Below are 12,108 nucleotides of genomic sequence, written 5' to 3'. Positions count from 1 at the left end.
TGACTTTAATATCAACGCAGGAGGCGATCATGAGGACAGGTTGACTAGGTATGTCCCCATATGGAACGGGAGACAGGTCGCGCAGGCAAACTGGAATATGTGCGGGTGGGGGGGGGCGGGTAGAGATGGTGGAAGTGGGTATCGGCGACGAGAGGTGCGAAGCGGGCGGGACGTGCGATTGCCGGGGGACCGGCAGAACAGACGGGCGAGGTGGGGGTCAGAACGACACAACGGAAAAGGTAGAAAATTACAGTAATATGTGTAAATACAACGGGATGGGCTTGCGAGGGGGCAATAGCGCTTATCCCCTACCCTCGTTTCTGCATTGACCACGGGAGTCCAACTATATCTCATGGCAAGCACTCAGGGCGACCCACCACACATAGCGAAGCAGTCTTTGAGAGTGTGTATATGATCTCGATCCCCTATATTCTTGCGTCTGAAATCCCTAAGTGTAACTACTGCTATGCCAGTCGCGAAGTAAAGCGATTGCAAAAGTGTTCAAGATGCAAGGCTAGTCAGCATATCCATCTTAGCTGTACTACGTTACGACCAATGCATGCGATATACAGGCCATGGCGTATTGTTCAAAGGAGTGTCAGAAAGCGGATTGGAAGGTGGGTGGCAAATGCTTGATCGAAGGCGGTGTGCCCTCTAATGAGCTTCGCATTCTCAAGTCGCACAAACAGGCATGCTCGAACAATAATAATCTGGCTAAGGCCCTTAAAGAACATGCCGACACTCCTTTGGGAATTCTAGAATCCCTGATCCTCCCAGACGGCATCTCCTTATACGAGCTTGACAAACGTCTCGAGAAATGGGTCAAGTTTCATTCAAACCTGATGATGTGGGCGACCGTCAATGCTCTGGATCTGTATTCAGATATCTCTCTCAGTCGGAAGCAGGTCCTCTATATCAAGCTTGAGGCCCGTAGGGACCACGATGGTTCACCGGGCAAGTATTTCCGAGCGACAGACGCATACCCAGTGGACGTTGAGGACGCCAAGACCTGGCCTGCCCCCTGGCCTGAGTCACTTGACCAGGTGCGACAGCTGCAGGATGAGAGTGAGAGCATGAATAGGGGATCGTGCGCTGCAGCTATGGTGGAGTGTAAACAGCTCGCTGTTCAGACAGTCCCTTTCGGCTCTCTGAAGAACCTCAAGGGTCCGCGGCTTCTCAACTGGAAGGAGGAGTTGCTGCGCGATATTGAGAATGGCATTCAGCCGCACAAGTATCGTCGATAACCGTGTATGTGCCCGCGGACTCGTATGCTACGACTTGCATGGGTTTGCATCATCCGTTGTACTGCCCTATGATGATTTTACTTCTGCATTCTCCTCTACGTATCCTTCCTTCCTAGCTTGGCCTGTTCCTCTCCCCTCAATAACAGCACGCGGAATCAATATATTCGCATTCCCTGAACATTTCTCCCCACCGCTGATGTTGTATCTGTCTATAGTCAGCTGCGCTTCTGCATGCAGGATCGCTCTCAGGCTGCAGATAAGAATAGGGATGTCTTACTGGAATGAGATTGGTGGGAATCAAATGGTGGAATATCAAGAACCACCGAGCCCACGCTGTCTCTTTCAGCCGTTCGCAAGGTGAATATTTGCGATCGTGACAAATAAAGTGAGTGGTGAAGTTCGTCGTGAGCCGAAAACCACTGACACCTTCGGTTCAGCATTGCTTAGGAGGTGTGGATCTAAGACGCCAGGGGCATGGTTCGAGACAACCCCCGATATGCGTTCAGTTGCAGCGCTTTCTCTCCTCATACGTTTCTCATCATCGAAACGCATGATGTTTACTCGGAGCATCCTTATATCTACGCTATTCTTCGGCCTGAAACGAACACGATACTCCTAATCGACACCGGTTGCGGAGGGGTTTCTTCTCGACCAGATGTCGAAGTAAAGGTGCTCAGAGATTTTCTGGAGACCGTGGACATTCCAAGTAACCATGATCGGCCGCTGAATGATGGGGGCCGTTTCGGATATATCGTTGCTCTCAGTCATTGCCACTATGATCATATCTGTAAGTTCAATCTCAACGAGTTATAGAAGATTGCTAAACGAACACACTCTTGCTGTGTTTTAACCATTATTCCTGATAGTGGGCATTGAGCCGTTCTGCGTTGGCTCCAATGGCGCCGCAAGGATCGTCGCTTCGTCATATGACCCTCATTTTCTCTCCCCCACCCACCTCCCTGAGCATTCTCTGTGCAACTTTCTGCATATCCGCTTGCCACGTTATACGCCAGTCTTGGTTCCGCACTTCCACCGCATCGCTGCCCCTTCTACAAGTGACGGACTACAGGACCTCGGATTCACTGTTCTTCACACACCCGGGCACACGCCCGACTCTCTCGCTATCTGGGACGAGAAAGAGAGCGTAATATACATAGGAGATACGCTCTATGAGGAAGAGCCCATTATCTTTCCCAATGAAGGCTCGATTCGAGACTGGCTGGACAGTGTGGATTTCCTGATACTTTTTATCAAAGATCGACAAGTCGGGCAACCCAGGGGAACAGTTATCCGCGTCAGTTGCGGACATGCGACAGCTTTCAAAGAGGCTCTTCCAGTCTTGCAGGGCGCCAAAGCTTTCATTGAAGCCGTCGTCTCTGGCAGGGAGCAAGCGAGGACAAGGCGGTTTAAGAGAGGCGAGGTTAACGCGGAGTACGGTCAAGTTGGAGATAGGTTCAGATTAATCTGTCCGGAGAGGTTGGTGAAAGAAGCAAGCGGTGCACTGCGATAAGGAGGTCGCTTTGTGTTTCTGCCCTTTCAAGCTATGTCCCCGTGCCTTTGCTGAATCCGAGCAGAGATTCAGTGCTCTCGTACATCCTGAATCTGTGAATGGCATGACTCATCGGATGGTTGTTATACAGCATACTATAAATTCGGGGTACGCAACCTATACCCGACATATCTATGCGCTCTTAGATTGATTGCTGGAAGACTTCTTGACAACCGGTCCCTCAGTCCTCATAGACCGCATATCTTTGCTTCCTGGGCCATCCGGACTTCCACCCGTTGCTCCGGTGGCTTCGTTGTTCTTCCTCTGGCGCTTTCCGTAGTCCCCTTGGCCTACTCCTTTTGTCGAGTTTCCGTCTTGTTCGTCCATTTCTCCTCTATCCTAGGTGCTCCCGTGTCCGATTTATCCCCGGCAGGCTTCTTCCTTACGGATTTGCTTGCTTGAGGTATGGAGTCCCGCGTTCTGGATCCCGTCTTGCCTTGCGTTGGCTCCGACGCGGACTCTGTACCTGACTTATCAGTTTTCGGATTCCCCGCAGCTATGGATGTATTGTGTTCGTTCTCCGCTGCCGCCTGCCCAGAACCATGTTTGCGATCATCTGTCGGATACTCCTGACGGTCTCCTTTGGTCCTGAGTTTCGTGTCCGCCTTGGCTTGCTCCTTGCCTGATGTCTCTAATACCCTCTTCGCCTTTGTGCCTTTTGAATTCTTCACTCCAGCCTGTGGTTTGGGGGCAGCTGGACCGGAGGGTTTTGTTTCAGTCTTCGACGAAGCCTCAGCAGCTTGTTCAGCCCGCCGGCGTTGTGGCGCTTTATCTGACTCCTTATCTTTGGATCCGCTCTCCTTTGACGTATCGGCGCCAGGGGCAGGCTTTTTGTTCGCTCCCTCTACTTGGCTACTCGACCTCTTCTCAGGTGCGACTGAAGAGCTCCTTCCTCGCCTTGCCTGGCCCTGCTTCCTGGGCGCGTCCTTGGTATGACCACTGCCACCACCCACCGCCCCGCGTTCTATTTTGTGAACAATGGTCCCGCCTTCCGCCTGGTATGATTCTGAGTAAGAGCTCGATGACGAGGAGAAAATTATGGATGGAGCATGTGGATATGGTAGTATCACCGGCGGCGGCGACAGTGCATGAATTGGACCCTGTAACAGTGGGAATAGCTGCATGTATCCGCTCTGCCATGGATCCGCAACAGCCGTATATGAAGGCGACGCGGGTGTCAGTGCTATGCTAGGTGGATACCACCGTGCCGAAGCGTGCGCATGCCATGGCCAGGGGCTCGGATGCGGCTTAGACTGGCCCGGGTCTGCGTGCATGCTAGCCGGTCTTGGAGGTGGGATGACTGGCGTTATTTTTCCGTTAACATGCGATGGCACTCTTAACGTGGGGTCGCTCGTTCTCTGTAGAAAACAATGCAGGCGTATTGAGCGCCCTCAGTATGAGGATAAAGCCAAGGATCACTTACTTTCCTAGGCTTACGGTCGCTATGTCGCCTTTCGGGGTCATGAAAGTCGCCTTTCACTTGGCTGAGAGTGCTACTTTCCTGACCCTTATTCTCGGTTCTATTTGTTCGCAGCTCTTGAAGAACCTCAGCAACTGCCTGGTTCAGGTCTCGTAACAATGCCGTTTGCTCGTATTGGTTCATTCCGGAGGCTACGGACTCTTCCAACTATGATGACCAAATGAATCAAGGAAGGCAACTTTATGACCGATGAAATGCTAACCTGGAAAGCCTCGACCAAGCTGCTAAGCCTCTGCTTGACTTCTTTGATTGTTCTCTTCAACTTCTGTCCTTGGAATCGCAATATGATCTGCAGATTGGCATTGGGCCGTGCCTTCAGCTTGAGGATCTGTTTACACTTTGTTGATAACGGTTCCATCTCTCTTTTCGATTGGAAAGCACAATAGTGAGTGACCACTCCAGGACCCCACAATCGATATTCTACTCACGCCTGAAGATCCACTAAGCGCTGGCGTAAATCTGGATGAACTCTCTGCGATTCGCATTTTTTCACCAGGGTCTCCACGCTGTCCCACATATCCAAGACTTCTTGACAGAGGTCTTCAGCATTCCCGAAGTCTTCATCCACCTGGATAATGAGTCGTTGACACGAGACGGTCTCCAAGGGCTACATGTGAGCACCCACCTCATCAACGGCATTCTTGCCCTTGATGATCAGCTTAACTGCACTGTTCAGGATACCGAAGTCCATGCGATACTCGAGGCGATCCCTTCAAGGATAGTAAGGGTCGTGTGCTTTGAGCGAGCGAGACAGATAAACCCGTGGTGTCATAGCCTCGGCGCTTGGTACACATCGTAAACGATTTGCTGTACCACGAACAGTTCGGAACTATTGGGCTAGCCTTAGGCGCTGTGCTGCTGACCGTACTCAGGCTCGCGGTTGGGGTTGACAAGTGCGAATAACTGATTAATACCGGGAGACATTCCCCAGAGTTGGCTTTTCTGAATTGTGAACCGCGCGCATTGCCCAGAGTGATTGCATGCAGATATTCATGGTGGATCTGCACGAACTTGGGAGGCAATGTCGGACAAATCGATCTAATCTAAGCGGCGGGCTGAACCGGTACCGAATGCCGTAAGTTCGAATGGACATGAACAACACGGGGACTTGTTTCCTGCCTCGAGGACGCAGACCGTGTCACTCAGCCTTGCGCTACCCCCACAGCTATCTACTGGCGCCCCCATCCTCTCCGCATCCGTCTTATGACTATTCTCTTCGCCAACCGTAGGACGACCGGCTTCGGTGAGATCGGAGCGGTCGGCGAGGTTATGGTTGGATCAACGTCTTGACGCGATCTTCACCAGTGACGGTCCTCATTCTCTCTGCGGTTGTGTTGGGCATTTCAGCCTACTTTGGGCACGAGTTTTTGCCAAATCATGCAGGTGGGTCCCGACTTGTTTATCGCATTGCAACCTGATCTGACTGGTGATCTGCCTCCGAAATATCTGCATAAAAGCGGACATTACGATTTTCTCCCTGGTTGTGTCGTCCTTGACCATCCTAGTGCTCATTGTGCTGTGAGTCGTCGTCCCTATTACGTGCTGTCCGAGGGATCTAACATGATCAATGCCGTTCTTCGCTATTCTCGATCATGGCACGATCTCGATCGTACCTCAGACTAGTATGGTCTCAACCTCGGATTGAAGCGTTCTGGTTGTTCGTGCTGGCAGTCTTATGGCTAGGTACTGTCGTTGTTTCCTATGTTTTATCATCAAGTGCTGACCATGCTTGGTTGCATATTGATATTGCAGCCATGGGCGCGTGGTATGAGTGAGTGGGCAGGTGTACTCGCATGGTATGAGCCTAGAACTTAAATTCCACCGTGATCTAGCGACCTACAAGGGCATACTGATTGCTCTGCCTTGACTGATGCTCTACGAACCACCACGAATACTGGAACAAGTGAGTCGTAGGGTTGTCGGTGCGGTTCATATCGCTTAGTCGCGCTTCCAGTCTCCTCACGAGCATACTGCTACGAAACAAAAGTGGTGGAAGCATTCTCATGGATGACCTTCATCCTTCGTGAGTACTTCTCCCCCTGGTACTAGACTCCGCTAACGTCTTTCTCGTAGTCGCTGTCTACCTAATAATTCTCATCGCATTGACCGGTCGTTCACAAGTGCTAGGCAGACCCTACGCCTGGCAAGAGCCCATCATCGAGCTTCCCTGGTTTGGCGAGTACCCGGGCTACCCAGGGCCCTACCAATACTCCGACGGCTACGCGCAGAACGGCCAGATGATGCCTGGCTACGGCCAACCGACGTATGTGTACCCTGGCATGATGGGGGGCGGACAAATGCCCTATGTCATCAGGCAGAATCCCGGCGAGTCGATCGTCATCCAGCCGGGCATGAACGGGGGTGCGCCTTTTGTGCAGCAGGTGCAAGCATAGGCAAAGTGCGATGCCAGACTTTACTACGGAATTCACGAGTCCTTTTGTGAGATGCATTGATTGTACGTTTATTGTAGGAAACCCTCCATGTAACAGCTTAACGGAATGCTCGCCTGCTGCCATCCTGTTGTCGTACGTGTACTGTAGCTGTGTAGTGTAGAAATGCATGGCATGACTTTCCCAAAAATGGAGGGACGCGTGTCCCGATCGGCCACCATCAATTGGGTGGGGGCACCCCATGCGCCCAACGGGTATGCACCTGTATGCACGCCGTGTTGCTGAGCCAGAAGTAGGGAGTTAGGGACTATGTGGCTTAGAAGCTGGGGCAAGAAGCGGGACTCGGTGCCGAACTCGTGTGACAGTCGGCGAATGTGACAGGGCGGCCGTCACACCCGACCGACAATAGGTTCGCCGTGTTTAGTTTTTGTTCACCTTCATTGCCGTCAACGGCTTTTGTTATCGAAATATAAAGTGCCAGCATGATATTGAAGCCCCTCGATACCTGTCCCTGGTCTACTCTGTCTAACGCGCTGGTCGCTTATTTTTACGAAGCTCTCTTGAACACCTACGACATTTATACCCTTTCATATACCCGCCACACTTGCTCGTGCTCACGACTATACGCTCCAATAATTTCACCAAAAGTCTTCTTGATTGCATAGGACATGATTTACAATATCATCTTAACACTCACGCTCACCAGCCTAGCTGGTCTCGCTGCTGGCCATGCGGGTACGCCAACTTTCACTGCTTACCCTCGGAGAACCTCGCACCTCATCACACTGGGACTCTCCAGCCCCTTTCCACCCCTCGATGTGGGGATTTAATGTCACTGACAAGACCTACTCGTATGACAACCGACCCGTCTCTCCCTTGATGGCGATGACCTTCGACCAGTGGTGGTTTCATGGCCACCTGGACCATCCGCCGCACCCAGAAGACGTGTTCGAGCTTCCTGCGGGCAAGCCTGCCACTATGGAAATTGCCTGCACGAAGTCCGCCACGTCCTACTTTGCTTCCTCCGAAGGCGGGAATATACAGAACGGGAACGATCCCTGTCCGGGGAGCCCTCCCTCGGAGTACCACACGACTGGCATCAGCGATGTAAAAGGGTAAGTTGATAACCGCGGTTGTCTTTCTAGATCCTTACATTCTGCGCGCAAAATTTAGCTGTTCCCTCGCTATCGCGTACAAGAGCAACGTCTCCGACGTACAGCCGGAGGACTTCGCCGTCTTCAGCGTAAATCAGACATGCGTTTGGAACAGGTTTACGGACTTCCAAGTCCCTGAGCGCATGCCACCCTGTCCGCCTGGCGGTTGTATCTGTGCATGGTTCTGGATACATTCCGTATGTCGTCGTATGCCGGTGAGGATGCCTCATATTTACTTATTTCATCCCCACAGCCCGACAGCGGCGGTGAACAGAGTAGGTGGCCTATCTTTCGAAAGCATAAGTTATGCTGACATACGTTCCAGATTATATGAACGGATTCCAATGTAACGTCACTGATGCCAAATCCACCGTCCCTCTCGCGAAGCCACAGGTCCCCCGCCGCTGTGGCGCGGACCCAACCAACGGCAAGATGGAAGCATCTCCAGGCAATTGCACCTACGGCGCGAAACAGCCGTTTTACTGGTTCCAGAAGGAGAGTAACAACGTCAGTAAACTTGCTTTATCCCTAAGCTGTGAAGCGCAACTGAAGCTGTTGGGGCGGACAGATGTTCGAAGGGACCTACTCGCCACCGTTCTATACGGACCTGTACAACTTTAAGGATGGCGCTCAAGATGATATTTTCATAGACTCGTACATATCGCTTCCCCCACCCAGCCCCAACGCATCTCTGCCCATCCTCAATTCCAATCCCGGAAGCCAGAGCGCCAATACAAGCATTAGTGGAGCTCCGACTGCCAGTGCCAGCCAGGTAAGCACAGCAACGACAAATGCAACTGCTGGCTCGTCGCCGTCGGTTATTACAGTGATGACGACGTCCACGGCTATTGTCCATGTGACAAGCACAGTGCTCGTTACTGCATCTGCGCCAGTCTCCTCTTCGTCTTCATCTTCTTTTGCAAGTGCATCGCTCACCAGTGCCTCTGTATCTACCTCTGCCTCCGCGTCTGTGCCGATCCCCCCTTCCACGTTCACGACCATCTTACTCAACCAACCCTCTTCTTCGTCATCTCCGTCCCCGTCGCGCGTGGCATCACTATCTTTATCACTGTCGTTACTTCCCACTCTCCCTACCACCACGTCCTTACCAACTGGCCCACCGAAACTCTTCGAGCAGTCTGTTCCAAGCGCCACCGCATCCCCGTCGATTGCTGGAAATGCTAAGACATGGTGAGTCCTCTCTTTCCCTTGATGCCGTGTAGCGTAGCGGAACTAATGTCTTTTCCTTAGCAAACCTCGGTTGGGCGGGTCTCTCAAGAAACGCGGCCTGTACTCCTCATTCATCGTGCACGCTGCAAAGCGGCGCAGGCTCAAGAACAGGAGTGATCTCTGGCATATTCTCTGAGCGAATATCCTTTTAGCTGTACCGCTGCTGAGGCGTGTCTCATCGCAAGTTTGGCGTAGGTGGTTGTATTCTGTATTCTGTATTCTGCACATACTGTATCTGTAGTCGTTCTGAAGGTCTGCGAGTCAAGGCCGAGATAATTCGATGACCAGTCCCGATGTTCGCGGCCTCAGGTGCGGGACCTTTTGCATCGGGAAAATCTTATGGTTACAAAACGTAACTTCTGTGGATTCAACCGGTCATCCTCACTTGCGCAAGAATGCGTCCCTCTTCCGCAGCGCTTGCGAACGGTCGGCAGCGTTGGCTACGTCAGCCCAACTGATAATTATCGATCAGACGGTGTATCTTGAAGAAGGACAGAGTTCCACGTACGGCGCGAACACGAATTCGAGGTTGTCGGGATGAATCTCGGGGTAGCTCTCACTGATCGTCTTCAGAAGACCATCATACACGAACTGAGGAAGAATGTTAGTTCAGTACTGAAGCATGGACCATACTTCCAGGACCCTACCGTATATCCTTCGGCATTGAGATGCAGCCCATCATTGAGGTATCTGCTTAGATCCCTCTCTACCTTCCCGGCTGCCTCCCATATACTGGACCAGATATCGACAACGGGGACGCCCTCCTTTGCGCCCACCTCTTTCACCGCCTCTGCGTACTGCTGTGTCACTTCGAACTTCCTATCCAGGTCCAGCGGCGGGTTCCGCGTTGCGAGGTCCGCTCCCCTCTGGTAGGTATTCACGGGCGGCGGGGTGATCAGGATGACGCGGGTAGAAGGGGAGTGATAGGGCGAGTCGGGGGACTTGACCAGGTTGATGAGCTTGGAGAGGTTAGCGGAGAATGTGGGGAGGGGGACATGCTGGGGAGACGGGGGGATACAAGCGTCGTTTGCCCCGAACCATATGGTCAGCAGCTGTACTTTCGGCAGGTGCTCTTGATCCTTGGATTTCGCAAAGAACTACTGCACACATTAGTACAGCAGTGATCGTCCGATGTGTATCGCACGTACCTGTTCGAAGACAGGGATCGCCCATTCAGTGTTATATCCAGACAGCCCTCGGTTTATCACATCCAGCTTTCTAGCGTAGACGTCTGTACAAAGGATCTTCACGACGCTGGACTGGCGAGGAGTGGGCTGGTTGCGTACATGATAAACGCTGCGCAAAGCCGTGTGGCTCCCATCCGCCCTGTGTTAGGGAGTCTCCCAGAAGGCAGATACAGTCTTGTGTGTATGCATTCATCTCTGGCGTACGTGGTCAGCCTGTCGGCTGTGGATAAGTTCGCGGGTGCATGCTAACGCAGCTCAGATATCGTCGGACGAATGTCGGAGTTTCTGATCCAGGTTCGGACATAGACTTCCCCGAGGTTTCCGTGTATGAGCCAAGGGCGTTACACCAATATACCTATATCATCTCAACGCCTGGATCAGAGGGTTTGACACCGTAATTATAGCGCGAACTGTATGCGGCGCGCGACAAGATAGCAGTGAACCACGGGCTGCGTTGTGAGGAAAGCACAGGATATAACTGCATTACCGGCGGCGGCGCGCTTCTAATTCTCTAGAGTCTTCCGCTCGGTTCCGCTCAAGCCAACCTCGACCCCAGCCGAACCAACCCACAACGACCTCCTTCGCAAAAATCTCGCCGAAACCAAGCATCACGCCGTTGACGAACGGTAGCAAGAAATTGATGCCTAAGCTGGAGACCAGCGCCAGGGCCCGAGTCTTGGTTGGCAGGGTAGAGTCGAACACGGACAAGGTGACATGCTGCGCTTCGGTACCGCGTTGTTGACTATGCAAGTGCCCATGAGTCTGGTGGTGGGAATGACCCGGACGGTGATGGGGTTGGGGAGCATCAGGGGGGGTCTCTGGGTTGGATAGCGAGGGGAAGGACATGGACGGGTAAGACTGTGACGAGTTCATCGATGACGGAAGGTCCTCCCATTTCTGGGATGCAGAAAGCGACGAAGTCTCTTTCGAGTGTTGGTGCATATGAGGAGCCTAAAGGGCTCGTAAGCATTGCATCCCATAGTGGTTGTACACGGGAATACGGACCTCAGCATGTCGGTGATGGCCTTCTTTTTCTCCACTCACCAAGTCCCGAACATCTGCGGGGCTGGGGCTGTCTCCCCTGGGCACAGACGCGCTCCCCGTAGCTTGCGTAAGAGTTGGCCATTCTTCTCTGGCCTCAACTCCCTCCTTCTCCCGCTGGGCCCTCTCCTCCGCTCGTATTCTTTCCCACCGCTCCCTCTCTCGCTCAGCCTTCGCCCGCTGCTCGATATTCGCCGCCCTCCACTGCGCGACCTGGGCCTCATATTCGGCCTTCCACGCATCGTAGGCATCGGACCCCGGCGCTTCCGCAGACGCAGCCGGTGCGGGAGGTTCCGGTGGGAGCGCAGGCTGAGGCGGGGGAGACACGGATGCGCGCGGGAGGTCAGTAGGCGTGAATGCCGTGCTCAAAGCAGACTGCCGCAGAGCCAAGAGAGTCAGTTAACTAAGACAAGAGAATATGGACGTGAGGCCCGCTAGCAAAAGTGCTATGGATGCAAGACCGGACACCGACGTACCTGGAGCAGCTCCTGCGTCCCCTGATCGTGTTCAGCCATTATAAGAGAGTATCCCGCTGCTTCTACAGGAGAAAAGGGTTTTGACCAAAACGCTAGGCCCTCGTCCGCCTCCACTGGTAATCCTCGAGACGTCGAGTGCTGTGGGTTGAGTAAAGTACTTGGGCTGCTGGTCCTGCGTTAGGAGGGTCGCGCACGTGGGTCCATGTGCGCAGTGACATCTTCAACTTGACGCCAGTAACTCCGGCGAAGCTACAGCTTTCAAGTTTAACACTAGCAAACCTTTTAATTAACCGTCGTCACCCTGTTGGCCTTAAGTTATGCACGAGTTCTGTCCTGCTGTCTGACTGGCGCCCTTCA

General features: G+C 52.9%; 7 protein-coding genes across 7 annotated transcripts; 4 read left to right on the top strand and 3 right to left on the bottom strand.

The window, feature by feature from the left end:
- Positions 1–324: 324 nt before the first annotated feature.
- On the top strand, positions 325–1,420 carry GLOTRDRAFT_78210 (uncharacterized protein). Its single transcript, XM_007869377.1, has 4 exons — positions 325–403; positions 454–513; positions 573–617; positions 678–1,420. Exons 1-4 carry the CDS (start codon positions 353–355, stop codon positions 1,242–1,244), a joined length of 723 nt encoding a protein of 240 aa, XP_007867568.1. The 5' UTR covers positions 325–352; the 3' UTR covers positions 1,245–1,420.
- Positions 1,421–1,718: 298 nt separating this feature from the next.
- Positions 1,719–2,957, top strand: GLOTRDRAFT_78207 (Metallo-hydrolase/oxidoreductase; the record flags this gene model as incomplete). Its single annotated transcript, XM_007869376.1, has 2 exons — positions 1,719–2,031; positions 2,111–2,957. 2 exons carry the CDS (start codon positions 1,719–1,721, stop codon positions 2,752–2,754), a joined length of 957 nt encoding a protein of 318 aa, XP_007867567.1. The 3' UTR covers positions 2,755–2,957.
- A 126-nt stretch (positions 2,958–3,083) lies between these two features.
- Positions 3,084–4,976, bottom strand: GLOTRDRAFT_122036 (uncharacterized protein; the record flags this gene model as incomplete). The annotated part of the gene is made up of 5 exons (XM_007869375.1): positions 4,899–4,976; positions 4,702–4,841; positions 4,476–4,635; positions 4,217–4,420; positions 3,084–4,151 (listed from the first exon to the last, which is right to left on the bottom strand). Exons 1-5 carry the CDS (start codon positions 4,962–4,964, stop codon positions 3,084–3,086), a joined length of 1,638 nt encoding a protein of 545 aa, XP_007867566.1. The 5' UTR covers positions 4,965–4,976.
- Positions 4,977–5,385: 409 nt separating this feature from the next.
- GLOTRDRAFT_116829 (uncharacterized protein) lies at positions 5,386–6,848 on the top strand. Its single transcript, XM_007869374.1, has 8 exons — positions 5,386–5,516; positions 5,579–5,656; positions 5,731–5,791; positions 5,892–5,956; positions 6,026–6,044; positions 6,106–6,176; positions 6,228–6,296; positions 6,347–6,848. Exons 1-8 carry the CDS (start codon positions 5,477–5,479, stop codon positions 6,664–6,666), a joined length of 723 nt encoding a protein of 240 aa, XP_007867565.1. The 5' UTR covers positions 5,386–5,476; the 3' UTR covers positions 6,667–6,848.
- Positions 6,849–7,467: 619 nt separating this feature from the next.
- On the top strand, positions 7,468–8,565 carry GLOTRDRAFT_62784 (uncharacterized protein; the record flags this gene model as incomplete). The annotated part of the gene is made up of 5 exons (XM_007869373.1): positions 7,468–7,778; positions 7,837–8,014; positions 8,071–8,092; positions 8,143–8,324; positions 8,386–8,565. Coding segments are annotated over exons 1-5 (861 nt in total), but the record flags the coding sequence as incomplete, so codon positions are not given.
- A 194-nt stretch (positions 8,566–8,759) lies between these two features.
- Positions 8,760–10,476, bottom strand: GLOTRDRAFT_78200 (SGNH hydrolase). Its single transcript, XM_007869372.1, has 6 exons — positions 10,334–10,476; positions 10,196–10,278; positions 9,695–10,144; positions 9,556–9,638; positions 9,069–9,501; positions 8,760–9,008 (listed from the first exon to the last, which is right to left on the bottom strand). Exons 1-5 carry the CDS (start codon positions 10,425–10,427, stop codon positions 9,429–9,431), a joined length of 783 nt encoding a protein of 260 aa, XP_007867563.1. The 5' UTR covers positions 10,428–10,476; the 3' UTR covers positions 8,760–9,008; positions 9,069–9,428.
- A 101-nt stretch (positions 10,477–10,577) lies between these two features.
- On the bottom strand, positions 10,578–11,912 carry GLOTRDRAFT_111601 (uncharacterized protein). The gene is made up of 3 exons (XM_007869371.1): positions 11,752–11,912; positions 11,240–11,650; positions 10,578–11,185 (listed from the first exon to the last, which is right to left on the bottom strand). The coding sequence occupies exons 1-3, from the start codon at positions 11,788–11,790 to the stop codon at positions 10,718–10,720; spliced, it is 918 nt and encodes a 305-aa protein (XP_007867562.1). The 5' UTR covers positions 11,791–11,912; the 3' UTR covers positions 10,578–10,717.
- Positions 11,913–12,108: the final 196 nt, after the last annotated feature.

The sequence above is a fragment of the Gloeophyllum trabeum genome (assembly GCF_000344685.1).
Source record: "Gloeophyllum trabeum ATCC 11539 unplaced genomic scaffold GLOTRscaffold_00009, whole genome shotgun sequence".
Classification (NCBI taxonomy): domain Eukaryota; kingdom Fungi; phylum Basidiomycota; class Agaricomycetes; order Gloeophyllales; family Gloeophyllaceae; genus Gloeophyllum; species Gloeophyllum trabeum.
Note: the sequence above shows the minus strand (reverse complement) of the source record. Positions and strands in the feature narration are given on the sequence as shown.

Excerpts from the sequence above, each read along its gene's own strand:
- GLOTRDRAFT_78200 (XM_007869372.1), bottom strand. The coding sequence starts at position 10,427 with ATGAATGCATACACACAAGACTGTATCTGCCTTCTGGGAGACTCCCTA. Across the intron at positions 10,279-10,333 it reads CTTTGCGCAGCGTTTATCAT|ACGTCTACGCTAGAAAGCTG; the intron begins GTACGCAACCAG and ends TCCTTTGTACAG. Across the intron at positions 10,145-10,195 it reads CGATCCCTGTCTTCGAACAG|TTCTTTGCGAAATCCAAGGA; the intron begins GTACGTGCGATA and ends TGTGTGCAGTAG.
- GLOTRDRAFT_78210 (XM_007869377.1), top strand. The coding sequence starts at position 353 with ATGGCAAGCACTCAGGGCGACCCACCACACATAGCGAAGCAGTCTTTG. Across the intron at positions 514-572 it reads AAAAGTGTTCAAGATGCAAG|GCCATGGCGTATTGTTCAAA; the intron begins GCTAGTCAGCAT and ends TGCGATATACAG. Across the intron at positions 618-677 it reads GTCAGAAAGCGGATTGGAAG|TCGCACAAACAGGCATGCTC; the intron begins GTGGGTGGCAAA and ends CGCATTCTCAAG.
- GLOTRDRAFT_111601 (XM_007869371.1), bottom strand. The coding sequence starts at position 11,790 with ATGGCTGAACACGATCAGGGGACGCAGGAGCTGCTCCAG. Across the intron at positions 11,651-11,751 it reads GGACGCAGGAGCTGCTCCAG|TCTGCTTTGAGCACGGCATT; the intron begins GTACGTCGGTGT and ends GCTCTGCGGCAG. Across the intron at positions 11,186-11,239 it reads GCCATCACCGACATGCTGAG|GCTCCTCATATGCACCAACA; the intron begins GTCCGTATTCCC and ends CGAGCCCTTTAG.
- GLOTRDRAFT_116829 (XM_007869374.1), top strand. The coding sequence starts at position 5,477 with ATGACTATTCTCTTCGCCAACCGTAGGACGACCGGCTTCG. Across the intron at positions 5,792-5,891 it reads ATCCTAGTGCTCATTGTGCT|ACTAGTATGGTCTCAACCTC; the intron begins GTGAGTCGTCGT and ends ATCGTACCTCAG. Across the intron at positions 6,297-6,346 it reads ATGGATGACCTTCATCCTTC|TCGCTGTCTACCTAATAATT; the intron begins GTGAGTACTTCT and ends TCTTTCTCGTAG.